This window comes from Punica granatum, chromosome 1 (genome assembly GCF_007655135.1).
Source record: "Punica granatum isolate Tunisia-2019 chromosome 1, ASM765513v2, whole genome shotgun sequence".
Classification (NCBI taxonomy): Eukaryota; Viridiplantae; Streptophyta; class Magnoliopsida; order Myrtales; family Lythraceae; genus Punica; species Punica granatum.
The window spans coordinates 6531162-6558246 of NC_045127.1; the positions used below are offsets into that span (position 1 = coordinate 6531162).

The 27085-nt window shown below is 37.6% G+C and overlaps 4 protein-coding genes across 4 annotated transcripts; all 4 read left to right on the forward strand.

The window, feature by feature from the left end:
* Window positions 1-7179: 7179 nt before the first annotated feature.
* Window positions 7180-13131, forward strand: LOC116196593 (alcohol dehydrogenase-like 2). The gene is made up of 10 exons (XM_031526394.1): window positions 7180-7377; window positions 7481-7620; window positions 7738-7784; window positions 7973-8304; window positions 8653-8735; window positions 9099-9174; window positions 9311-9375; window positions 9545-9640; window positions 12510-12671; window positions 12881-13131. The coding sequence occupies exons 1-10, from the start codon at window positions 7329-7331 to the stop codon at window positions 12995-12997; spliced, it is 1167 nt and encodes a 388-aa protein (XP_031382254.1). The 5' UTR covers window positions 7180-7328; the 3' UTR covers window positions 12998-13131.
* Window positions 13132-14144: 1013 nt separating this feature from the next.
* Window positions 14145-18240, forward strand: LOC116194842 (alcohol dehydrogenase-like 2). The gene is made up of 10 exons (XM_031523745.1): window positions 14145-14302; window positions 14417-14556; window positions 14668-14714; window positions 14842-15164; window positions 16173-16255; window positions 16621-16696; window positions 16835-16899; window positions 17057-17152; window positions 17493-17654; window positions 17827-18240. Exons 1-10 carry the CDS (start codon window positions 14254-14256, stop codon window positions 17941-17943), a joined length of 1158 nt encoding a protein of 385 aa, XP_031379605.1. The 5' UTR covers window positions 14145-14253; the 3' UTR covers window positions 17944-18240.
* A 678-nt stretch (window positions 18241-18918) lies between these two features.
* LOC116193080 (cytochrome c oxidase subunit 6b-1-like) lies at window positions 18919-21552 on the forward strand. The gene is made up of 5 exons (XM_031521832.1): window positions 18919-19132; window positions 20107-20409; window positions 20533-20615; window positions 20706-20787; window positions 21205-21552. The coding sequence occupies exons 1-5, from the start codon at window positions 19091-19093 to the stop codon at window positions 21256-21258; spliced, it is 564 nt and encodes a 187-aa protein (XP_031377692.1). The 5' UTR covers window positions 18919-19090; the 3' UTR covers window positions 21259-21552.
* Window positions 21553-24853: 3301 nt separating this feature from the next.
* Window positions 24854-26433, forward strand: LOC116202493 (cytochrome c oxidase subunit 6b-1-like). Its single transcript, XM_031534072.1, has 4 exons — window positions 24854-24988; window positions 25620-25805; window positions 25930-26014; window positions 26094-26433. The coding sequence occupies exons 1-4, from the start codon at window positions 24854-24856 to the stop codon at window positions 26204-26206; spliced, it is 519 nt and encodes a 172-aa protein (XP_031389932.1). The 3' UTR covers window positions 26207-26433.
* The last annotated feature ends 652 nt before the right edge of the window (window positions 26434-27085 follow it).

Below are 27085 nucleotides of genomic sequence, written 5' to 3' on the forward strand. Positions count from 1 at the left end.
AAGAATTGATGACAATAAATGATTTCCATTTTCTTATTTAACTAAAAGAAAAATCTATTAAAATGCAATAAGCATATTTAAATATCAAATATTTTTGGAAAAGTAAAAGATAAATCTACTCAAAAAATTTTAAAAGTAAAAATTTGCAAAAAGAATTTATGACAATAGATGATTTGTATTTTCGATATATGACAGTTATCTACTATAATTTTTAAATTTTGATATTTAAGAAAATGTAATATTTTTTCTAAACAATATCATTTTCTTCATCTATATTTGATATTATAATTATTTTTAAGTTATCCTTAATTTATTATTGTATGCAATAAAATTTGAATGGTTTCAATTTAAGAATATATATAACTTAATGAATATTTCAATTATGATATCAAAAATCTCAAAATTATTTAAAAATAATCACTCTAACCAATAACATGTGCATTCATGAGGCAAAAAAGTTAATATGTGTATATATATATACATATATACATATGTATATGCTGGGTGCGTGCTCGTCCTTTGTTTGGCCTGATTGGCGTCACCTCCACTGTTACAGTCTTGTCTTGGGGCCAATTTTCAAATGTTTAATTATATTATTTTTTTGTTTTTCTATTTATGTAGTTTGGCTCCTTGCTTTGACTGGTCAAACAGGTCTCCCTCATGGTCCCCATCCCATCCGTCTTAGTTCTTACCATCGTAGTCATATTATCTTCACCCCAAGCAATACGTTCCTTTTACACATCAACAAAGAAGAACAATGATTCGGGAGGTACGCAAAGACCTCTCTTCAAATACATAGAGCGAATCATATCTTATGAAATTATATTCGATATGATTCAAAATCTTATAAATGGAGATGAAACTCGCTTGATTTGAATACGTTCTGAGTGAGCAAAGTCACGTGACGGATGACATTAATAAGCCGTTAGTGGAAAGTCAACAGACTGTGTTGGCCACAGAAAAAGGTCAATCGATTGCTTGTCACCAATTATTGCAATTATTTCTTGTTTTATTTCGAAATTAGCTAATAATTTATTTTGTTTATTCAAAAAAATAATTGCAAATTCACTGGACATTGATTGGACGGATGATGCTTGCTTAATAAGGAGGCAACTATTATTATATATATTAAATGCCCAAGAATAGATTTGTTGGAGGTTATGTGCTCCTAATAAATGCCATTTAACTGTGATTAATTTAATTTTATTTAGTTTATTATTTATCTCAATTCAGTTGTATATTATTATTATTCATGCCTATGACGGGAAGCGTGAATTCTCTCTAACTGTTTTTCCTTGTTTTAACTCTCGTGTGCAGTGTTATCAGAACCGGACCGGATGATGAACCGAAAGGGGTACGGGGTCATGGGTTTATGGGTCCAACCGGGGGTTCGATGGGTCGGACCGCTCGTTTATTTAAAATAAAATAAATATTCATATTATTAAAAAAATTATGATAATTAAGATAAAAGTATGATGATTTTAAAGAAATATAACAATAGTATAAGAAAGTATTTATATTTAATATTTCTTACTTCAAAATAAATATTTTATTTTAATAAGTACTTAAAAGTAGAGTTAAAAGAACAAAAAGTGGTGGTGGCTTGGTTGGTAGTATGCTAATATGAAAAGTAAGAGGTCATGAGTTCAAATCTTTACACAACCAACCAATTTTTACATTAAATAGGAAACCCATAAAAACCCATAGAACCGGCCGGTTTAATGAAATTTTGCTTAAAACCGGCCGGTTCAATGGGTCCGGCGGTTCAAAGCTGCCATTTCGGTTTTTAAGCGAACCGGACCGGACTTAGTGCCGGTTCTCGGTCCGACCGGTCGAACCGGCCGGTCCGGTCCGGTCTGATAACAATGCTCGTGTGCTTCACAGAAACAAGGCAGAGAATTGCGGCACATGATTTTTTTTAAAATTAATCCCATATTTTCTTTTAAAAAAATAAAAGAGTCAAGTTGACAAATATTCAAGAACATAAAGGAAATATCATTATTGTTGCGAATTAACTCACTTGTTAGTTCATATAATGCATGTTTTTTTTCTTTGATCAGATCGCGATGTGTCTCTAGCTTATCGATTGAAATTAATGAATTTTGAATCAATGGACTGTTGATGTGCACTTTGTCGATTCCTCACACATCACTTTAGTATATATAGAGATATTTTATTATATTTGAAGCATCTTTAAGCCGAAAAAAAAGAATTTTCTCTATTTGTTAAATATGGAAATTGATCTCTACACTCTGCAATAATTGAATTAATACCATGATGCTGTTGGGCCCGACGCATGTTATCTTATATGTTCACATGTTACCGTACTTTATTCATGAGAGAGCTATCTTGTCTTCAAATCACAAGTTATTCATTGGAATGAGGAAACTTTTGAGAATATCTTTTTGTAGAAAACGCCACTGCTTGGCCCGATTAAAAGGAGTCCAGTGTTGTCTAGAAAACCAGCCGAATCCCTTCTTGATTAAGCTGGAGAAATCTCTCAAAGAGGATTTCTTGTCAATTTTAACTCAAGAGGAAGAATTTTGGGCCATCAAATCTCGTACAAATTGGATAATTGAAGAGGATCAAAATACTCTATTTTTTTCATGTGTCCACCATAGTTCGTAGGGAAAGAAACAATATTATGGCCCTACGAAATATAGTTGGAGAGTGGTTCTCAGATCAATGAATCATCGAAGATATCATCCAGTCCCACTTTTGTTCCTTATTTAGCTATGAATTCGATATGTCTACTCGAGAAATTGATCATGGACCTATATGGAGAAGGCCAATATCTCCAAATTGGGTTGCCCAATTAACAGAGCCAGTTCTTGGCCTAGAGATCCATCGGGCTGTCTTCTCCTTAAAGTCGTTTAAAGTTCCCAGGCCGGATGGCTTGCACCCATACTTATACCAATAATGCTAGGATATTGTTATTTCCTCGGTCTGCGATGTTGTCTTACGCTTCTTCTCCACCTATAGCCTTCCGAAGGGTCTGAACCATACGCTAATCTCTCTTGTCCTCAAGACTCGATCTCCTAAAACTATTTCACAATTTCGACCGATTAGCCTGTGTAACTCGATCTATAAAGTGATCTTCACCATCCTAGTCAAGAGATTGCGTCCTTTCTTGCAACAGCTCGTCTCCCCCCTTTCAATGTAGTTTCATTCAGGGACGACGAGCAGCTGATAATGTGGTGATTCTTTGAGAAGTGATCCAATCTTTTCGGTTGAAGAAAGGGAAACTCGGGGGGCTCATAGTCAAATTTGACCTCGAGAAAGCTTATGATCGCCTCAAATGGTCCTTTATCCGTAAAGTATTCTTCTATTTTGGTTTTCCTGAACAATGGATTAGCTTAGTTCTTGCTTGTGTCTCCTTCACTACCATATCGATATTATTCAATGGGGGATCTCTTCAACCATTTCAACCTTCTCGAGGTATCCAACAAGGCGATCCCATCTCTCCATATATTTCGTATTTTGTATAAAGTACCTTACAAATCTTATCGAAGAGGCAATTGAAGCTCGCAAATGGAAAGTGGTGAGACCGGCAAGAGGATGCTTCCTAATGTCTCATCTTCTATTTGCGGATGATATTCTCCTTATGGGTACTACCAATAACTTCTCTTTGCAAGCAGTCCAAGATGTTTTTAATTGCTTTTGCAGTGAGTCGCAAATGAAGATTAACCTTAGTAAATCTCGAATTCTCTTCTCCAAAAATTCTTCCGGGGAAGTTCATAAGAAGTTCACCTTAGCACTCAACATCTCGGAATCTCAAGATTTAGGAAGATACTCGGGCTTTTCTATTACTCTATGTACCGTAAAGAAAGGGACTTCTCATTTGTGGTGGAATTTATAAGAGAGAAGTTAGCTGGCTGGAAGTCAGAGCTCCTATCCATGGTAAGAAGGGCTACCTTGATCAACTGTATTACGACATCCATCTTGACCTACTATATGCAGTGCTCTACCCTCTCTGCATCGATTATTTCCTCTTTAGGTAGGCTCAATCGCGATTTTCTTTGGGGATCTTCACCCAATAAAAAGAAGTCGCATCTAATTAAACTAGGCAGGGCTGACTAAACCAAAGAATTATGGTGGACTAAATGTGCCGAGAATGGAAATTCGTAATAAAGTTCTGCTTGGTGGATTTGCATCTAGACCTGCCTCGGTGATGCTCCTTAGGCTCATATGATCCTTTACAAGTTCCAACCACATCGATCTGCTCAATTACGAAAAGGCATGAGTTGGCAAGCCTTGAGAGTTAGGATGGAGGTGTGGGAAAAAAGGAGCAAAATGGATTGTTGGCAATGATGATAGGATCAACTTTTGGCATGATGCATGGATTGGGGACGCACCTCTTAGATCGTCGTTTGGTGAGCTCTGTCATATCCCCTTCTCGTGGGTGGAACTTTGATCAACTCCCTTTCATATTTCCTATTAATATTATACAATGCATTCGCAGTCTTCCATTGAGCCTCTTCCAAGTTTCTGGAGATGATATAGTATGAGGCCCTTCTCCAAGTGGAACTTACAGTTCAAGATCTACTTATCACATTGAGTTAGACTACCTCAAACACACCTCACCCGATGAATGGTCCTGGATCCGGGAGTCACGGTCTTTGCCTCAAATCCAATACTTTATATGGCTAGTAGCTCGAGATAGACCTGCCTCTGCCTCTGCCTCATTGCTAGCCCGAAAAGATCTACCGATAGATCCTACATGTGCAATCTGCTCATCGGGCATGGAAACAATTGAGCTTATCTTGAGAGATTGCTCAAGTGCTCGCTCCTTTTAGCACAATTTGCTTATTCCTTCAGCGAAAAGTGGTTCTCTCAGTACATGTTAAGAAGTAGGTCAGATTCAACCTCACTTCCTCTCAACCATCGAATCTAAATATCCCATGGGTATCATATTTTCCTTTGCCATCTGGAATCAATGGAAGAATAGAAACTCCCTCCTTTTCTCTTAGAAGCCCCTTCATGGTAATCTGGTAGAACATACGATACATTTCGCTATAGAATTCTTTGCCTGCAGTTTGACAAACCCATCTCGATCTCTTGGAAAGATTTAGGTTTGTTGGACTCCACCCCCATGTGGGTTCTACAAACTGAATACCGATAGGTCTTCTATGGGGAACCCGAGTGTTGCGGGAGCTGAAGGAGTAATTAGGGACTCCAATAGTTCATGGTTCTGAGGTTTCCACATGACCTTGGGCATAAACACTAGTATTGTGGCGGAGCTAAAAGCTCTCCGATAGGGCCTCAAGTTAGCAATAGACTGATATATTCAGAAACTCTATGTTGAATTTGATGCTAGGACTATTCTTGAATGGGTTTGGGGGGAGAATTCTTCGAATATTGTTCTTAAGCCCTTGATTCGTGACTGCAGGATGCTGAGTCAACATTTGATGTTATCTTCCCGCAACATATATATCAAGAGACAAATAGGTGTGCTGATGCATTGGCGCATTTAGGAGAAACTCTGTCAGATGAATTAGCTATATTATTTACTGTTCCTTCTAGTTGTTCTTCTGTTTTTAATGAAGATGTAATGGAATTTGAGTTACCAAGAATTGTGAACTCATGTACTGTAGTAACTTAAGTCATAATAATACTTCCAAGTTTTACCAAAAAAAATATGTTCACAGTAAACTCCTTTTCGTTTTTCCCCCATTGTTTTCAATTAAAGGAACACTTGAGAGTTGGCTTGGAGTCTGCAATGGTCAAAATGAAAAGCCTTCAAACATTCTCTTTTCAAACGGTCATTCCTTAAAAGTTGAAAAACACATATCATTAAATAATATGCATATATTGGTGCAAGATGTTCAGTACAACGACATTGTTTTCGACTTCAGATTAAAAGGTTTCGGATTTGGTTACTACTGTGATTTTTCATGTTCCTTATATTTCACATTATTCTAGCTTGTATTAGACTCATGACCTTTTCTCATAACTAAAGAAAAAATAAGGATTTTTGCTTTCCGCAAGCCATCAAAAAAGAAAAGAAACACTTCGATTATCAAAATCTAGGTGAAAGCTATTTGGCATATGAAGAAATTTGGTGATTACTATTAGGATGGGTATAATTGATAAAATTTGTCCGCGAATAAGATCCGTTTATAAGTAAGTTGTTTCAATTTTTTTTCTTTTCATTTTCAACATCGATGGATCACGGTGGATCATCACAATTCACAAGCAATAACAACATGGGGATCAAGGGTATTGACAATTGCCGTTGCATGATGACTTCGACAATAAAGCTTTCTGATATCTTAACTCACTAGCATTTTATACGAAACTCACCTTTTTAATTGTATTTAATTATTTACCTTATGGTGACTTCTTTACCTTTATATAAGACTTTTTATGAAAACGTAATTTTATTTTGGCAATTTACGAGTAAAGATATGTGCAAGATTTTAGCAGATAATGCAGGAGGAAGAAGTGCAAAAGGGTTTTCGTTTCATTCTTAGCGTTTCTTATACAAGTCAGCATATATATTTATGACATATCATTTCCAACTATATGTTTATTCATGATATTAAATTATTATGTCTTATATTTGTAGATTTAAACATATTAAAAAGAAAAATCTTGTGCACCAATACCTCGAGCGGGCCTATTTGCCTAGTTATTATTAGTTATGTAGTTGAGATCTGCCCGAACTCCTAATGCCTAAAACAAATGAAGAACAAGAATAGAAGATGCACCAATTGAGCATAGTTAATAAATGGCTTAAGTTGCGAAAACGCGGCATATCTCAAGTTGAACCTCACGTAAAATACACCGAAGGAGAGATCTTACAATTTATTTGTAAGATACAACGAACTCATTCACCTAATGCTATTATATTGTGATAGGCCGTTTGGTGTCACAGGAAGTTTTGGGACCAACCTTATATACGACCATGAGGGGATTGCGGGAGGTTTTTGTTCAGAGAGTGGCAGTCATCGGAGTCCTGACAGAGCCATGGGCCATCAGCTGTGGAGAGAGTGTAGGAGCGTAAATGAGGGAGATTATGATGATACGATACGATGCGAAACCGTATCATAATGACGGACTTTTTGTAGGAGCGCCGAGCTAAGGACCGAGATGTCTTAATGGTCATAGATCCGGGACATTAAACTGATTATTGGGGCACGTCCAATTATTGTGGGGGACTATTTTGTTTTTCAATTGACGTGGTTCACTTTACGTCACAACCACTCTCCGGCCCCATCCCGCTGCCGATGTCTTATATAACCAACTAGACAACTGAGCTGATCAGAACCCCATACCGTGTCTCTGTTCTTCTTCTTCTTCTTCTTCCTCTCTTCCCTCAATCATCCATGGAAAGCAGCAGATCAGGGACTGCAGGAAGACCCATCAAATGCAAAGGTTCGTGCATCCACTTCGTGGCGGATTTCCTTCAAAGCTCGCAATGTAGATCGTAGACATTGATTCTGATGGGTGCTCGGTTCTTCTTTCTTCTTCGTCACAGCTGCAATCTGCAGGAAAGCAGGGCAACCTCTGTCCATCGAAGAGATTGAGGTCGATCCTCCAAAGGCCTGGGAGGTTCGGATCAAGATCCTCTGCACTTCGCTCTGTCACTCTGATCTCAGTTCTTGGAAGTTGGACGTAGTAAGTTACGAAAAATCCTTCTCGGTCCAACGCAACCCACTCTTCGTTCCTTCATATCTTGCCTTTTCTGATCATGTGCTTATATATTATACGGTTCATTATACATAAAACCTCCAGGAACCATTTGCCATTTTCCCCAGAATATTCGGGCACGAAGCTATCGGGTAAAGTAATCCATCACTTCACATCCATAAAACATTATTCACGTTTATTTGTGTGTATGCGTGCGCGCGTACGTGCGTGTGTCTGTATAATATATCTACATACATATGTATGTATTGTGGCTGTCGGGAACAATGAAAGATGAAGAAAATGTTACGTGGCTTCTGATTTTTGACGTTTTCTTTGATAGAGTTGTGGAGAGCGTCGGGGAGAACGTCCACGAGGTGAAGGAGGGAGACACGGTGCTGCCGGTGTTCCATCCCAACTGCGGCGACTGCCCAGACTGCAAGTCCTCGAAGGGCAACGGCTGCTCCGTCTTCGTGAAGCGGCCGGGGCTCGTCCATAACATGCCTCGGGACTGGACCAGCCGCTTCAGGGGATCAGACGGCCAGGTGATTTACCACTTCCTCAAGGTCTCCAGCTTCTCCGAATACACGGTGGTGGACATTGCCAACATTGTGAAGATCGACGGTTTGTTCCCCGTCGACCGGGCCTGCCTGCTCAGCTGCGGTGTGTGCACCGGTGAGTGAGTTGAACTGACACTTCCAAGTCCAACTGATCATTAGCGTCAAAAGAAATTTATATAATGTTTCTTCTAAATTATTATAATATTAAAAATTAATAAAAATATATTTCAACAACAAGTTGAACTTTTATACGAAATCTAGAGTGATTCAAAACTCATTGAAAATATGCAGCGCAGTTCAATTGAATTTCCGAATATTCAAGTTCACAAAAAAAAAAAAACACTCGTTGAACGTATTTTGTGCCTACTTCCCGGACTGAAGTTAATTTTAGTCGATAAATCGAGAGATACTGTCTCACAAAAAAAAATTATAACATTAAGAATTTATTCTGACGTGGCTGCAGGAGTGGGAGCCGCGTGGAAGGTCGCGGGGGTGGAGGAAGGATCCACAGTGGCCATATTTGGGCTTGGATCCGTTGGGCTTGCGGTATATTATTTCCTAAATTCCAGCCCATAGAAAACTTCACGCCCTGTCCATGTTCTATCTTTCATTTTTATTGTCCATTTTTGGAAAATTAACCCAAAAGGAAATAATGAATTTGAAGTTGGAGGTCTGCCTTCAGAGTTAGGTCTAATTGGTTCAGCAGCTTTCTCTCTTATATAAAGTTTTAAATTCGAGTCTTATGAATAAAAAAAATTCACGATTAAAGTAGTTTTACCTCTTAATGGGTGGATTGCCTCGAACCTAAATTAATCGAGTTTATTGAGCTTCCGAATACCAAGTGATACAGAAAAAACAAAATCGAAAACAAAATTTGAAAATCTAACTCATGGATCAAACTAATCTTAGGTCGCAGAGGGGGCAAGATTACGGGGAGCTTCCAAGATTATTGGAGTCGATCTTAATCCCGAGAAGTTCGAGCTAGGTAATGCAGCATTATTTATTATGTTATGACCATATTGAAATCTCAACATTTTTATCACATGTTACAAATTATGTTTCCAGCCCCTCAAAGAAGAAGCATATCGTTTATACTTTGGAATTTGATTTGTATGGGTTAGGAAAGAAGTTTGGGGTCACAGACTTCATCAACCCTTCCGGTTGCCGAGATAGACCCCTCAGCGAGGTTTGTTGAGAACTTTTTGCATTAAACAAATAGAATTAGTCTCAATCAATATATTGAAAATACTCGTGATTTCACGAGGAAAAAAAAAAGCCTTTGAAAGTATAAGAAAATTATATGATTGCCATACTTGATTTGTATGCATTTTATAAATCAACTATTATTCGGTTAGGTCATCAAAGAAATGACGGATGGAGGTGCCGACTACTGCTTTGAGTGCATTGGGGTGGCTTCCGTGATGGCGGATGCATTCGCTAGCAGTCGAGAGGTAATATTCTACACCTACTATTACACAGATCATTTGCTTCTAAAAGTGAAGATTTAGAAACAAAATAATTAATGTTGCGTTTGATAATGAAGTAAAGTTTGATTTAATTTGATTTAACTTGATTTCATAGGATAAAGACAAAAGTAGTTCAGAAAACTTAGGGTTAATAACAAAAAAAGCACAAACTTTTCACATTTTAACAATTCTAGCACGACTTTTTTTCCTTAACATAAAAATATAAAAAGTGTCGATTCGATTTGATAATAATTCTAGCATGACGTCAAATTTTCCGTTAATTTGGATAGAATCAATGTCACAAAGGGAGCCGACTACCCCAATCAGGGGGAGGGCGCTGGCAACACCAATCGGGGAGGGGGGTGGGGGTGGCCGGAATTGAGGCCCCCACCCCCCGGAATCAGTAGAACCCTCAAATTAGGGATTCTCTCGATTTCGACGAGTAGAGCCACGACGCCAGCACCCTCCTACCCGATTGGGATCATCGACGCTATCGATGACTTCGATTCCGTTAAAATTAACGAAAAAATTTGACGCTGTGTTAGAATTATTATCAAATTGAAAGTTCGTGCATTTTTAGATTAAAGAAAAAATTTCGTGTTAGAATTGTTAAAATGTAAAAAGTTTGTGCTTTTTTTTGTTATTAACCAAAAAATTTATCATTAAAATTGAAGAAGGAGATAAAAAAGTAATGATGGTGTTGTTAAATTGAAGAAAAAGTAATAAGTAGTTTGGGGAATTTAATATTGAAAAATTAATTGTAATAATAGATAAGAAAAAAAATATGCGAAAAAATTTATTATTGAATTGAAGAAAAAGATAAAAAGTAATTATTATGTTGTTTAATTGAGAAAAATATAAAGCAAAGTTAAATATGACTCCATTTCCAAATGAAGTATTAAGGGTGTGTTTGTTTTTTTAAAATTGTTTAACTCAATTCAACTCAACTCTACTTATTTTCAATTCAACATCACAAACATTACTTTTTTTCATTTTGAAAATCTTTTTAACCATTCAATTCAATTTTTAATATTAAATTGTCTAAACTATTTATTACTTTTTCACAATTCAACAATACAATCATTACTTAATCATTACTTTTTTTCAATTATTTATTACTTTTTCATACTTTTTCTCATAATTCAACAATACAATCATTACAAACCAATTAAAACCAAAACTCAACTCAACTCTAAATCCAAACGCACTCTAATGATGCGTTTGATTTTAGAGTTAAAGTAACTTTGATTTTGATTTTGATTTTGATTGTGGAAAATGACAAATGAGATGAGATTATAAATTTGACTTGGAAAATGTGTATTTTTGTTGTGTAGTATGTTGAGTTAAAATCAAAATCATGATTCTAAAATCACACTAACAAAACAAACGCAGCATTAAATGTCTCTAATTTTTATTTCTTAAATCATTTGTACTAGATTTTTACCCTTGCGATGCACGGGTTTTCTTCTCATCTTTTGATCAATAACCTTTATATGTAACATATAAAGAGGTTTTATTTAAATCTTTAAATAAATTTTTAAGTATTTTATCTTAAATTAAAAATTCTCAAATTAAATTTTAAATGTATTTATATATACATAATTTTTTTCAATTTTTTAAAATTATTTTTGTCACATTTTTTTTAACATTAGGTTTCTAAACAATAAATTGCAATGCTGAAATTCTTAAAATAAGCATCTTGGCTGTTTTAATTTTTATATGAAAAAATATTTAGATTCTTCTATGGATTTGAAAGAAAATTGCTAAAATTGCTAAACACCTCACCAGTTTCTTAACCCATAATCATTTACACAAAGAAATTGCAATAATATTACAAAAAGAATTAATAACTACATATATGTATATTTATCATCAACTCTCAAAATGTAAAAAGAGATTACATGTCCGTTGAAAAACAAAAATACACGGATTACATGTTGTCTTAAAATAGTCAACATAAGTATTCTTTGTATGCTGCATGGTTAATTTTCTCGAGGCGATTGGTCTTCAAAATTTCAGCTTGGTGAATTCCTGTAAAAAAATAATAATAATAATTTCACAATATATCTTTTAAAAAAGTAAAACAGACAAATGCAAGCAAGTTACAATCATGGAAAATACTATAGACAAATTGAACTTACATGTACTATCGTGGCACTTGGACACACGAAGATTCAGCTTCTCAGGCATCTAATAGAGCACCATGTAAAGTCAGTGATTAACCCTGTGTACCAAATATAAGAAGAAAAATGAACAATTTAAGGGAAATATTATACATCAAATCTATGTATCTTTAGTTTCATTTCTAACTCACACACTAAAGATCCAAATCCGAGAAGATTGTGACAAATCTGTATTGGTTCGAGTCCAAGACTTCATTAATCTGGTGATTCCAATTAAATGCTGATTACTCCGGTTGTTGTCACGGACTTCCAACCTGGAAAAATAATAATAAAAGAACTTGAAAATTATACAGGCAAAATCCCGAGCACATGTAAGTCTCCAAGGAAAGTTTTCCAACAAAGGGCCTCCCCTAAAGTGCAGAGCTCTCTTGGATACAACTTTATTAATATATATATATATATATATAGATGCCATCAATTGCTCCCTTGGTAAATCTGTTTGAAAGTATATATATAGCGAATTACGTTTTTAACCCTTTTTATTATTCGGGATATAACTTTATATAAACATATATAGATTGTAGTGCTATTTTATTTTGTATGGCATTTTCTTTCAAGATAAATTTTTTCCTTCTCTGTGTTCGTTCCAATTCTTAGAAAGGAGTCAAAATTAAAATGGAATGATGGATAATTTTCTTTTATGTGTCACGATACACGTGCGGCGGAATCAGGGATATGGCAAGACGATCATTTTGGGAGTTGAGATGGCAGGGACCCCGTTGAGCCTCAATTCTGTCGAGCTTCTCAGTGGCAAGACTGTATCTGGCTGTATATTTGGGGGTTTAAAACCAAAAATCGACATTCCCGTCCTCGCTCAAAAATATTTGGAGAAGGTATGGGAAAACAATAATATTTTTATTCTTCAATTGATATTATGAGATTTTATTTTCACACTTTTTTTTTTGAATAATTCTTTCTCTATACCTATTAAAAAAATTAATGATGAAATTTGACTGACTTTTTTGATAAGATAAGTTGTGACTTGATGATGGAAAACAAGTTAATGATGAAAATTAATGATAAGATGAAATTTGACTGATAGGAGCTGAATTTGGATGACTTCATAACGCATCATCTGAGCTTCCAAGAGATTAACAAAGCCTTCGAGTTGCTGCTTCAAGGAAAGAGCCTCCGTTGTATCATGTGGATGGATGAGTAGCTTCCGTTTCTCGATATCGAGTTTTGAATGTATGTATCGAAATTTCATGAGTTTTCAGTATATGTTTAATGTGGAAATTGAGCTCTACGCTCTGCAATAATTGGATTAATATAGGGCCAACCCATTTTACCTTACATGTTCATAGTAAATTCATTTTCTTTTTACGCATGTTTTCTAAGGAATTCAAACAGAAAAAGGAAAAAAAAATGGTGATGATTGAACACTTGATCAGATTGTTAATCAAAGTCAACCCCTCTTTGACAGCATTTGAGTGAACAATTAAAAACGGCAAGGAGAAACGCGAGGGGTGTTGGTTGAATAAATAACATATTTTTCAGTTTTAAAATCGATTTTTACTGATCTCTTCAATGAAGCAATGAACAGAAGAAATTGAAGAGGGTATTCCTCCCCTACCTACTCTCTTGTTGGTGGGATGAATTTGGTTTCTATTACTCTCTGAGCAGCTCTCTAGCTATTCTGTGAGATCACATTCATCTGCTCTTAAAATTGGGAGATGAGGAGTTGGGCAGTCGACAACCAACCAAGCACCTAATATTCAAAACAAATGGAGAAAAACAAAAAACGAATAGAAGAAAAACGGGTCAAACATGTTACAAATGGCGCGCGTTGAAGAACCGCGGAACATCCTAATCCGAGCAATACGTTAAACGTACAAGGGGGATTTGAATCTTGAATCCATTCGTAAGGTACAGCAAACTAACTGTAAATTCACAGAATGAAATTCTGGGGTCGAGTTTCTGGGCATCTGCCCTACAAGGAGAATAGGAGCGTAAACTAGGGGAGATTTTGAACGAGACCAGAACCGTATCATAATGTAGACTTCCCAGGAGCGCCGCGGGCCAAGATTGTCTTGATGGTCTTACTTCTGTGACGTTAAACTGATGGTCGGGGCATGGCCTTATGATAGGGAGCTAGTTAAATCACCTCGAATACGCCATGAAACATTGAACATGAAGCATAGGTGGATAACTTAGCGATTTGTCTTGCACCCCGAACGGGACAAAAATGCTCCCGTCCTCTCGACGATAGCGTTCCAACAAATCATTTTGGTTTTGGATTGACTTGGTTGACAGTGACAACCACTCTCTGTGGCCTCTGCTGCCCCAAGCTGATGCCTTATAACCAACACGACAACTGAGAGCTCAGAACCCCATCCGAGGAGGACGAGGAAGATTAAGGAAGGAGGAACCAGTACGAGGTGTATCATTTTCTATCTACTTCTTCTTCATTCATCCATGGAAGGCAGCAGGTCAGGAACTGCAGGAAAGCCCATAAAATGCAAAGGTCCGTGTTATCCCATTCACGTCAGGTTTCGTTAGAGCTCGCATCGCAGTATTCGCAGCCGTTGATTCTGATGGGTGCTCGGTTTTTCTTTATTCTCGGTTGCGGAACGAACAGCGGCGATCTGCAGGAAAGCAGGGGAGCCTCTGTCCATCGAGGAGATTGGGGTTGACCCACCAAAGGCCTGGGAGGTTCGGATCAAGATCCTCTGCACTTCCCTCTGCCACACTGATATCACTTCCTGGAAGCAGAATGTAGTAAGCAATTTCGAATCCCTTCACCACGTGTAGCAAGGTTTGTCAATTGCGCCGTTACTCGTGATTTATGTCATCGGCTCTTAATTTCTACAATGTTTGTAAATTTTCCAGGAGCCATTTGCGATTTTTCCTAGAATATTCGGACACGAAGCCATTGGGTGAGTTGTTTGGGTAACCCATCGTTTGACTTCCTTCCTATCTCTATCTGTGGTTGTTTGGTACAAACCAAATGAATTAGAAAATGTGGCTGCTGATTGGTAATATATTTTCTTTTTTCTTCGAAAGAGTGGTGGAGAGCGTGGGGGAGAACGTCGACGAGGTGAAGGAGGGAGACACGGTGCTGCCGGTGTTCCATCCCAACTGCGGGGACTGCAAGTCCTCGAAGGGCAACGGCTGCTCCGTCTACATGAGGCGGCCGGGCCTCACCCATTACATGCCCCGGGACTGGACCAGCCGCTTCAGGGGATTGGACGGCCAGGTGATTTACCACTACCTCAGGGTCTCCAGCTTCTCCGAGTACACGGTGGTGGACGTTGCTAACATCGTGAAGATCAACGGTTTGTACCCCGTTGACCGGGTCTGCCTGCTCAGCTGCGGCGTGTGCACCGGTGAGTGAGTTGAACTGGCACTCCCGATTGGGTCGATAGCGTAAACAGAATTTTTTTGTTGGTAGAAAGCGTAAAGAGAACTTTGATGTAGTGTTCCTTCTAAAGTATTTTTGATGAATGAAAGTAATAACACTTCTTTTACTTTTTTTTTCCCCGAACGTGAAAGCAGTAACTCTTTATTAAAAGCATGTCGTGCCTTTTCTCTGGCTGAGATTGGTCTTTTAGCATCCTTTTCATAAGAAAGTCATGATTTTATTATTTTTTTTAAAATCTATTACATGTTTTAAAAATTATCCAAAATGCCTATGATTTACATCTTATTCTAAATTTATTATACCGTCAATTAATAATTGAACTCTAAATTTATCTTACGGTTTTAATTTTTCTCAAATTTATCCTATTATTTTAATTTTTTTCTCAAATCTATTCCGGGAAATGTCACAGTGACAAGAATTGACCTACTTACGTTTCACATAAGTAATACCGTTAAATGTTGACGGAGAAATTAACGTGAATATAGATTTAGAAACAAATGTACACCATGGGCATTTTTAGGTAATTCTTAAATCATGAGATACATTTGAGAAACTTGTGATATTATGGGATATCTGGCTTAATAGCCCATTCTGATAACTACTTAATTAAATAAGTGCTTAAAAGCTAGTTACAAGTTATTTATAATAAAAACTGAAAGGGAAAAATAAAAATGAAGAAACATGAGGGTCCATTTTACTAAATTAAAAATCACTTAATGATTAACTTAGATTTTATGATTTATTCTTTGAGTAGATTTTGACTCCATAATTAAATAAATTGAACTCTCATCTTTTCTCTTTTACTCTTATTCCAATTCATATTTCAATATAACTAATTTATAATTAATTTTTAAGCGCTTATTGATTAAATAGTTATCGAATGCATCCTTAGTCTTAGTGGATAAAATGAGATGCAGTCTCACCGTAGAAAATATTGTTATAACGTTAAAATATAATTCTGACGTGGCTGCAGGAGTGGGAGCCGCGTGGAAGGTCGCAGGGGTGGAGGAAGGGTCCACAGTGGCCATATTTGGGCTCGGATCCGTTGGGCTTGCGGTATATTACTCCTTAAAATTTCCGCCCATAGAAAACTTGACACCTCGGTCCATGTTTTATCATTCAATTTCATTGTTCATTTTTGGAAAATTAACCCAAAAGGAAATAATGAATTTGCGGTTGGAGGTCTGCCAGCCATCGTACTCGTAGTTTGATTCAATTGGTTCAACCACTCTTTTTCTTAGATAAAATTTTGAATTCGAGTGTTGTGAATGGAAAAATCTCATGATTAAAAGAATTTTAATTTTTAGTTAGTGGATTATCTGAAGCCTAGATTAATTTAGCATGTCAAGCCTTCTAATATCGAATGGTACAAAATACAAAAAAAAAAAATGGAAATCACGTATGCATCAAACTAATCTTAGGTTGCGGAGGGGGCAAGACTACGGGGAGCTTCCAAGATTATCGGAGTCGATCTTAATCCCGAGAAGTTCGAGATAGGTAATGCTGCATTATTTATTATGTTATGACCACTTCGAATCTGATTTGTTATTCAGCACATTAGATAAATTTCGTTTTCAGCCTCTCAAAGAAGCAGCACATTGCTTATGCTTCAAAATTTTGATTTGTATGGGTTAGGAAAGAAGTTTGGGATCACAGACTTCATCAACCCTTCCGACTGCGGAGACAAACTAGTCAGTGAGGTTTGTTGAGAACTATGCTTTTATTAAAGGATGAGATTAATCTCAACTAATAGGATAAGAATGCTCGTGATTAAAGGAAAAAAAAAAAGCATACGAAAAATTATATGATCATATTCAATTTTTAATGATCTTACGGTACTTACTGATATTCGATTAGGTCATTAAAGAAATGACAAATGGGGGTGCAGACTATTGCTTTGAATGCATCGGGGTGGCTTCTGTGATGGCAGATGCATTTGCTAGCAGCCGCGAGGTAATCTCATACAATTTACTGGTGTCACCTTTTTTTTTTTAGGACAAAAGTTTTTATCCTCTATATGTTATGTATATTCCAGAAGTCAAATTTAAAACAGGATGATCAATGGTATATTTTTTTATTAGAGGATATTTAGATGATATTATTATGAATATTTTTCGGTTACTCTTTGTAATCTCGTGAGAGATCTTGTAAACTGATTATTCTAGCTATTAATACAAGCAATCTGCTAACGCTGCTCAAGCAAGGCAGATTGTTTCCAATTTCTCTCTTTCTCTTCTTGTTTCTCTGTCATCATTTTTTTCGTGCCCTAACACTCATACAATGGTTGAATCAGGGGTGTGGCGAGACGGTCATTTTGGGAGTCGAGACGCGAGGGACGCCATTGAGCCTCAACCCTTTCGAGCTTCTCGGGGGCAAGACTGTAACTGGCTGTTTATTTGGGGGCTTAAAACCAAAAATTGACATTCCCGTCCTCGCTCGTAAATATTTGGAGAAGGTGTGGGCAAAATATCATTTATTCCTCAACTGAAATTATAGATTTTATTATCGCACTGCTTTTGTTTTTTTGTTTTTGTTTTAAAGGGTACAATATAATTCTCACTTTGTTTACAGCTTTTTAAATATTTTATATATTAGCAGTTGTGGTGACGACGAACTCCAACGTGCAGGAGCTGAATTTGGATGACTTCATAACACATCATCTGAGCTTCCAAGAGATCAACAAAGCCTTTGACTTGCTGCTTGAAGGAAAAAGCCTCCGTTGCATCATGTGGATGGATAAATAGCTCCCGTTTCTCGATCGACAATATCGCATCCACTCGACCATACTATTCACTATCAACCATTCTCTTGGAATTGCTCATCTTATCGAGAATATGAAATCTCATTTCCCTAAATCACATGGTCGTGAATATGTATGGTTGGTTTAACATAACAACTTTCGCACAAAACTCTAATATCAATTAAAGTACTATATTTTAGTACTTACCATTGTAATTATTTTAATCCCATATCAACCATTATACATATGTAATATAAATATTTGGAAATCATAAAGAAAATGATTTTTTTTTATTTGGATATTGGTGCCTTGTGGTGGTTCTTAATCATCTACTCATCCTAATTCATGTTTCTTGGTAAAATATATATCCTTTCTATTCCTTTTCTCGTTCAAATTCATTGGGCCACAAAGGCTGTGGTCTACACAAGAGATCTTGCATTTTGGACATTGTGTTGGTCCCTACTAAACTCCCCAAGAGCATTCTAGGCTTTTGCATCCGATGATGGACTGTACATGACATGGATTTACGTGTCATACCAAAAATTACTCCCATCTTAACCGAATTATGAAACATCATTAAGGTATTTTACTAATGACATACTATCGATCCACTCAAAAAACGAATGGAAGTCTATATTACAAAACCAGACGTATCAATTACGGTTTCATAAAAATTGAGTCTTATTTTTCAAAAAGATATCTTTATAGAATCAAGGTTTTCCTAATGGTCCGGCAGGCGAATCAAGCCCGCCGCGGCTGACCTTTGGGCGGGGCCGGCCACCCATGCCTATTAAAATTTCCCACGACGTGGCATTGAGTGGGACCTTGGACGGTCAACATCCACGCTTCACTGGAAGAACCTAGCCTCTGCGGCAACCGTCGGATCTTTCCAGTCCACCCTATATCCTACGGCTACTATTCACCCGACAAGTCCTACGACGGTCCAACCGAAGTAAAAACAAATTCACCGGCACTTTCAGTGTTTTACCGCCGCAGTGAAAAATCGAGGGATGTCCCAAACCTAGCCTTACCCATCATCTCCTTCCCCCTTGTTAGCTTCCTCCTCTCTCTGTCTCTGCTTGGGGCAGACGCTCTGAGAACACAATCCGCCAACCAAACCGCCGATCGCATTCCCGCTTTCCCTTCCTCCCATGGCGGAAGCTCAAAGCGGCACTGTCCCATCCCTCGCCGAGGTGAGAATGATACCCCTTCTTGCGAATCGACCCGGTGCTGTCTGAAATTTGTAAGATTTGGTTGCTCATTTTGGGATTGCCATGACCAATCCGTGCTGCTCGAGCTCTTGCTGTGCTAGATTCTTCTGATGTTTGACTTCTCTGTGAATCGTCCATTGAGATGAAATCTTCCGTTCTTATGGTGTGGATCTAGGATGCTATGTAGCGGGTAGGCTTTGATTTTTGACAGATCTGTCGCGATGGCTTGCGATGAGCTTCTGTCAAGCGAGAGGCATGAATTTGGTAGTTGTTGCTATTAGCTAAATCTGCTCACTTTGCTCGTGCTTATGATTTTAGCTCAATGTGGGAGTTGGAAATGTGAATCTCTATTGCTCTAGTTGTGCGAAAAAAGTTGTCTTTGTGCTGAATTTTTCCTCATCGGCATTGTTCCATCTAGGGTGATTGTACTTTCCATCTGTCTTGGTTGTTGGTAATCGTCGTTGAAATTCCTGTGCGAGTTCATGTGGTAGCTTTGCTTTGTGAGCTCCTCTTCTGAAGTATCTGAGTGAGAGACATAAAAGGTTTCTCCATACTCCAGTGACCGCATTAGTTATTCTGGTTTTAATTCTTGAATTGTTATGCTTATATCCAGCTGAATTGGGTCTTAGGCATAGTAAATAATTGGTTTCTATATCTCCTTGTCGAGGCATACCGCTCATTTGGCCCCATCCGAAGTAGTTTATGTGTTGGTCTGCCAAAATGTATTTCTCAACTGTTGAGTGAGAAACCTTTGATGCTCATTCTGTCTGGGTAAATGTATTTCTTAATATATTTTGCTTACACCGAGTACCAAGATCTACTCCTATTGTGGAGTTCAGTGACTTGGGATTGTGATTAGTGGTGGCTTTGGATAGCCATTCAACTTTGATGATTAATCAATAAAACATCTCCTGAAGATTGTATCATTCTTCCTGACATAAGATGTTCATTTCCAGCAATATGCATTGAAGGAGAAAGAGGAGAAATTGGAAGTGGTTACAAAACCTGCCGATGTAAAAGAGCCTGAGAACCCTGTGAAAGCTGCTTCGGAAGAAGTGGCTGACACTCCTGCTGAGGTCCCACCTACTGAAGTCAACCCTCCTGCCACCGAAGAAAGCAGTGATGCTGCTGCTGACAAATCTCCTGTTGAGAAGGTCGAAGAGGCTTCAGCTGCTGCGGGTGATGCCGACGAGACTACTGAAGCGAGCAAGGAGGGAAACGCAGGTGATGCAGAGGCTGCTGAAGAACCAGAGATAAAGGTGCTTTTATCTCGATATAGTATATAATTTTCATTTGGGTGCAATCTGATTCCACTGTTTTGCTCTCTGTGGAAAGTGCTGATTATCTTTTCGCTGCTTGTTCATTCCTCCTATTCTTTTCAGCTTGAAACTGCGCCAGCAGATTTTCGCTTCCCTACCACCAACCAAACAAGACACTGCTTCACTCGATACATTGAGTACCATCGGTAATTTATACTTTCTTATACAGGAGTATGTAACTTTTTACCCTTCCTCTTTATTCCATCTAATTATCTTGCCTGCTTAATTTCCCATAGTTGTGTTGCTGCCAAGGGAGAAGGTGCTCCTGAATGCGATAAGTTTGCAAAGTACTACCGTTCTCTCTGCCCCGGTGAATGGGTAAGTGCCCATTTGACCTTCTTAGTTACTTGTGCTACATAGTTCTTCCGACTGGTATGAGTATATCTCGTCTAGAACCGCAATATTAGCCTCACAGCCGGAGAATTAAGAAAAAAATGTGGAATTGAAGGGTATATGATTAATTAGGATAGCAACGGTAAGCTGAGTTTAAGCAAAGGCTGGGCTTTATTGCGACGTGATGAGTATATCTCGCCTACCTTCAGCAGAATTAGCAAAAAAGATGTTTCCATCAACCTTCTCTGTTTCTCCATCTATCTTCAGAGAAAGAAGGGGGGGGGGGGGGGGGGGGGGGGGGGGGGGATTTGTTTATGTATAATATCTGTTGAATCCCTACTTCTTAGTGCCGGTATCTCTTTCTAGCTGTAGCTTGCTTACATAAATCTTTTCTGGGTCCAGATTGATAAGTGGAATGAGCAGAGGGAGAGTGGCACTTTTCCTGGTCCGCTGTAAACAGACCTATGTTTTGGAAGATATTTCTTCTCTTGAAGGTTACGACATGATGCAGCGGATGATTTCTTGAATGAGAGAGTAACTCTCCAGGATTGTTATGTCTTAAGAAATGAGCTAATAAAACGATTTTCGCTTTCCTGTCTGTAAGAAGAGAACTAGCTAGTTTTCTAGCAGATCGGAATACACAAATTTTTTGCCACCCATACAAGGATATACTGCTTATCGACTGTCTCCAAGATAACCTCTTACAGTATGTGCTTTCCTATCAATGATTTTGTGCTGACTTTTATTTGCCAGGAAGGACTACAGATTGGGTCCATTCAATAATTTCTCGAATCTCCTGATATATGATGGGCTATTGTTTATTTGAATTAAGGTTTCTGAGATTGCCTTGTGGATTCGATGATGTCATTGCCGGATGGTACATAATTTGAATGTTATATCCTGACGAATTATATTTCGCACTGGTAGGAGGATTTGCATCATAATATACCTACACGTTATCACGTTAAGCTTATGTTCTGAAACTGGGACATTGGGAACCTATGATTAGGCATTATTAAACGTGATTTTCTGCTTGTATTGAACCAGAAGAATGGACCCACGCAAGCTCTTACCCTCGGTTACTCGCAGTTCCTTCGTAATGTTCTTGATGAGTCGTTGATTGCGCCAGAGTGAGTTGTTGATTGCGCCAGAGTGCAGAGAAAATATTGCACATATCCGATTCAACATCTCGTGACATCGACCGACTGCGTTGAAAGAATCGTGTCTGACTCGAGGCAACAGATATGTACATCCTTTTTGCTGGACCTGGTGGTTCATTCGAAACCGCTGGCTCCGTGCTTGTGAAAGTGTACAATACGGTATTGACCGAACTGGGTCAACAATGGCTGTGGGTGGGGCCTCGTGTACATGGGCCGGTCAACGGAAGGGGTTGGCTTGGGTCAACCTTAGGGCCGGGTCAATCGTCATCAATTATCCAACTTGCTACACGAACCCCAGATATCCACTTGACGGTGTCATGCACGCACGTGTTGGGCTTCACTTGCATGTCACAGGGTACTGTCGGAAGTCGAGCTCCAGCAAAAGAAAATTTCCAAACCATTGGTTTGTCACAATCTTTCAGGTCGCCAGCTGTTGTTAAAAGTGCAGACATCGAGCGTCCAATCTAAAATCAGAAGTCTCAAAGGAAGGATCTTATTGCAATTGTATCGATTCGAAATTAAGAGATTTTAAATTTAATTTTCACCAATAAAAGTTACGTGTCATTTTGTTTTAGTTTATGTATTATTTTTGTACTAGTTCTATACACCTTCTTTATGATAAAAAGAAAAGAAAAGAGATCTCCCAGGAAATACTTCAGAATCTATATGCACATATTTTTTCAATCGAACGATCAATAGATGGGAAATCGTCATGCTTGTGGCTTCATATAAACATTAAGCAGTGGACTTCATGATTCCAAATCAAGTTATGAAGTACGATTTCTGCATAAGGTTATATGATCAACATGAAGACCATTCCCCAGTCTTGTCTTTAAGCAACATAATTGACGGATATTCTAAAACGATAGTCGCATGAACTTTCCAAGTCGTATTTATAGGATTTGCATAAAATTATAGAATGCATGCATATGTGTTTGTATGTGATGCCGTCACTGCTCTTATAAGGAATTTAGAAGTTCAGACAATTTGACTTAAATGGCTCCATGTCGTTGTAAATGGGCTTTTTTTTTTCAATTATCATTTTTTTAACATCCTGCAATAGATTGGCATATATATAAGCGCGGAGTTATACGAAATACCTTTTTCCGTTCTTATTTTGATATTTCTAGTAAAACTAAAACCAAGTTTTACCATTTTCCATAATCAATGTATATATATATAATTGAGAAAAACTTATAATTTAAATTTAAAATGATTGATATAATTGAAGAAGGAAAAAGAGAAAAGGGAGAGAGAAGAAGGCAATAAAAAGGAAAAAGGATAATGAAAAATAAAAGCAAGAATTTAAATGACAAGACATGCCATTTAGTTAAAACTGTCAAACTAATTTTGACGAAATGATCTAATTAATGTACCATAAAGGATTTATATGATGTATTCCCAAAAGACCCAAATTATTTAGTAGAGAATGTAATTGATGATGTTTGATTCAGTAAAGGATGTAAAAATATACATAAATTTTCTTTTTATCTTTCACGAGCTGCACAAGTAAAAGAAAATATACTAAATCTGCTTTTCATAATGCCATGTGTCAACCTATAATTTTTACCTTTTTTATTTTCTAATTATGAACAGCCGATTTAGTATTTTACAGTCGTTTGGATTCAGAGTTAAAGTAATTTTGATTTTGATTCTAGAAAAGGACAAATGAATTGGGATTAAAAATTTGACTTGGAAAACGTGTGTTTTTGTTGTGTAGTGTGTTAAGTTAAAGTTAAAATTAAAATTTTTGATTTGAAAAATATGTATTTTTGTTGTATAGTATGTTGAGTTAAAGTTAAAATTAAAATCAAGTTGATTTTAACTTACAAACCAAACATGCCTTTAAAATTTTGCCACAAATATGAAAAGGAAGATGGCATGAGATGTCTCCCTGGCAAGGTGAGCAGGACAAGTGTCCCTTTTCTCTCCCTTTTTTATTTCTAACCTTCCCTTTTGCTATTTTTAAAATGATAAATTGTACTGGTGATCCAAAAAAATTTACAAATATTTTAATATGCTATAAAATTTTTTTTGCTACTTGATGGTACAAAATATTTCAAAATTGTTTCAGTATAGTACAAACCGTTATCTCGCCAATGACGCCGTCAGGTTGACGCTGATTGTGCAAAATCGATTTTTATGGGATGTTACATGATGATGCAAAATGTTTTGAAGTTGTAACTTAATAGTACAAAATGTTTTACGTAAATTACATGATAGTATAAAATTTACGGTCTTATAAAGGACGGTTTGACGGCGTTAATGACCAGATGACGGTTTGTACCATACTGAAATAACTTTGAAACATTTTGTACCATCATGTAGCAAAAAAAACTTTTTGTACCATATTAAAATATTTATAAAATTTTTTTGACTACCAGTGCAATTTACCCTTTTTGAAATTGACCCAAACTTTGACTATTTTTCGTTTTTCTCCATTTTTAAATATTTTTCTTACTTCCTCCAAACAAGATCAACATTAGCATGCCCCAGTTATCTATATAATTAATTAACAGATTTCATACTCTACAAAAGTCGACCAAATATCATTTTTTATTCTTATACGCATTTTTTCCACAAAATGATACTACCTCAAATTTATGTTTTTATAAAGTTTGTGGAGAAATAACGATGAAATAAGTACTATTCAAGTATTAAAATATTTCTCTTTGTGATAAATAAATATCTTTCAATTTTAACTACAAAACAAGACCCAACCATAAAAATTAATTTCAGCATTAGTATGCATTCATAATTTTACAAAGATCTACTCATACTGTGGAGTTCAGTGACTTAGGAGTGTGTTTAGTGGCATTACATAGGCACTCAGATTTGATATTTAATCAATAAACCATCTCCTGAAGATTGTATCAGCTCAACTTAAGAGTATGAGCCTTTCTAACACAAAATGTTCATCTCCAGCAATACGCATTGAAGGAGAAAGAGGAGAGAAATCGGAAGTGGTCACAAAACCTGCTGATGTAAAGAAGCCTGAGACCCCTGTGAAAGCTGCTTCGGAAGAAGTGGCTGACACTCCCTGCTGAGGTCTTGTGAGGAAAAATTTACAAGTTTATTTCGGACTCAGATATATCCACAATTTAAAATTTTAAGTCAATAGGTTGTTAGATCATCGTCTTTTATAAATTTATGAATTTTTTATCAACTTTTTCATGTGAGATTACTTCCAACATTCGCTCTCACCATTCTCCATATAGTGGAGAAGCCGTCCCAACAATTCTCCCCCTTCTTGACTATGTGGAGGACTTTGTCGTAGTTCCCGTGATACGACGGCAAGCAACACACTTGACACAACTAATTTTGAGCCAGGCTTTCACTTCTGGACTCGGATCCAATTATTAGACCATTTACTAACCACGAGTTCCACACTCGGGGCTTAGTGTGGTGTGGGTTTCCACGCATATGCATATGCGCTTCCCCATAATTGTTACCTTGAACTCTCATATCACTTGTTAGAAAAAATTCACATGTCAACTTCGGACTCGGATTTATTCGAAACTCAAAAGTTTAAGCGAATAGGTTGCTAGACTATTATCTCTTATAAACTTATGGATTTCCTCTCAATTTTTTTATGTGGGATTACCTCAAATACCCGCCCTCACCATTCTCCATATAGGAGAGAAGCTGCCCCAATAGGTCCCACCTGCTGAAGTCAACCCTCCAGCCACCGAAGAAAGCAGCGATGCTGCTGCTGCTGACGAAGCTCCTGTTGAGAAGGTCGAAGAGGCTTCAGCTGCTGCAGGTGGCGTCGAGGAGACTACTGAAACGAGCGAGGAGGGAAACGCAGGTGATGCAGTGGCTGCTGAAGAACAGGAGATAAAGGTGCTTTTATCTTGATATAGTATATAATTATCATTTGGTTGCAATCTTGATTCCACTGTTTTGCTCTCTGTGGAATGTGCTGATTATCTTTTCTCTGCTTGTTCATTCCTCCTATTCTTTTCAGGTTGAAACTGCGCCCGGCAGATTTTTCGCTTCGCTACCACCAACCAAACAAGACATTGCTTCACTCAATACATTGAGTACCATCGGTAAGTTATATTTGCTTACCGGAGTTTATAACTTTGCTCCTTGCTGTGTTTATCCTGTCTAATTCTCTTGTCCCCTTAGTTTCCCCTAGTTGTGTTGCCGCCAAGGGAGAAGGTGCTCCCGAATGCGATAAGTTTGCGAAATACTACCCTTCTCTCTGTCCCTGGGAATGGGTAAGTACCGTACCCCATTAGATTAGATCACACTGATAGGAGGATTTGCATCGCGATACATACATGTTATCACGTTAAGCTTATATTCTAAAAATGGGACATATGGAACCTATGAGATTAGCCATTTGGCATTATTAAACCTGATTTTACGCTTGTATTGAACCGGAGGAATTATTGCGTGTTAATTTCTTCCGACTCCCGAGTCCAACTTGTTACACGGAATGGATCATGATTCATGTGCTGCGCACTCAAGCTCTTACTCGGTTTACTCTTGGTTCCTTTGTTACGCTCTTGATGAGTTGCTGATTGCACCCGAGTGTGGAGAGAATATTGACATATCCGATTCAACATGTCGAAACATCGACCGACTGTGTTGAAAGAATCGCTGCTGACTCGAGGCAACACCGCAGGCTGGGCACCGTGCTTGTGAAAGTGTACAAGACGGTATTGACCGAACTGCGTCAACGACGGCTGCGGGTGTGGCCTCAAATGAATGGCCCGGTCAACGGCAGGAGTTGGTTTGGGTCAACCTCAGGCTCGGGTCAATCGCTGTCAATTATCCAACTTGCGAAAGAAGTTATTACTTTATCCAACTTTCGAGGAACCCAAGATCTTAAATTTTATCGTTGTTATTCACACGCTGGGCTTCACTTGCATGTCTAATGTCACAAGTCAAGAGTCTATTTATCCAAAAAAAAGAAATGGTCAAGAATCCAGGAAATTTCCAAACAATTGATTTGTCATAACACAATCTTCAGATCGCCAGCTGTTGCTGAAAGTGCAGACATCGATCATCCAATCTAAAAACCAAAGTCTGGAGGAAGATGTCTTTAGTACTATGGCATAAAACACCGATTCAAAATCAAGAGATCTTAAATTCAATTCTCATCAATGAGACTT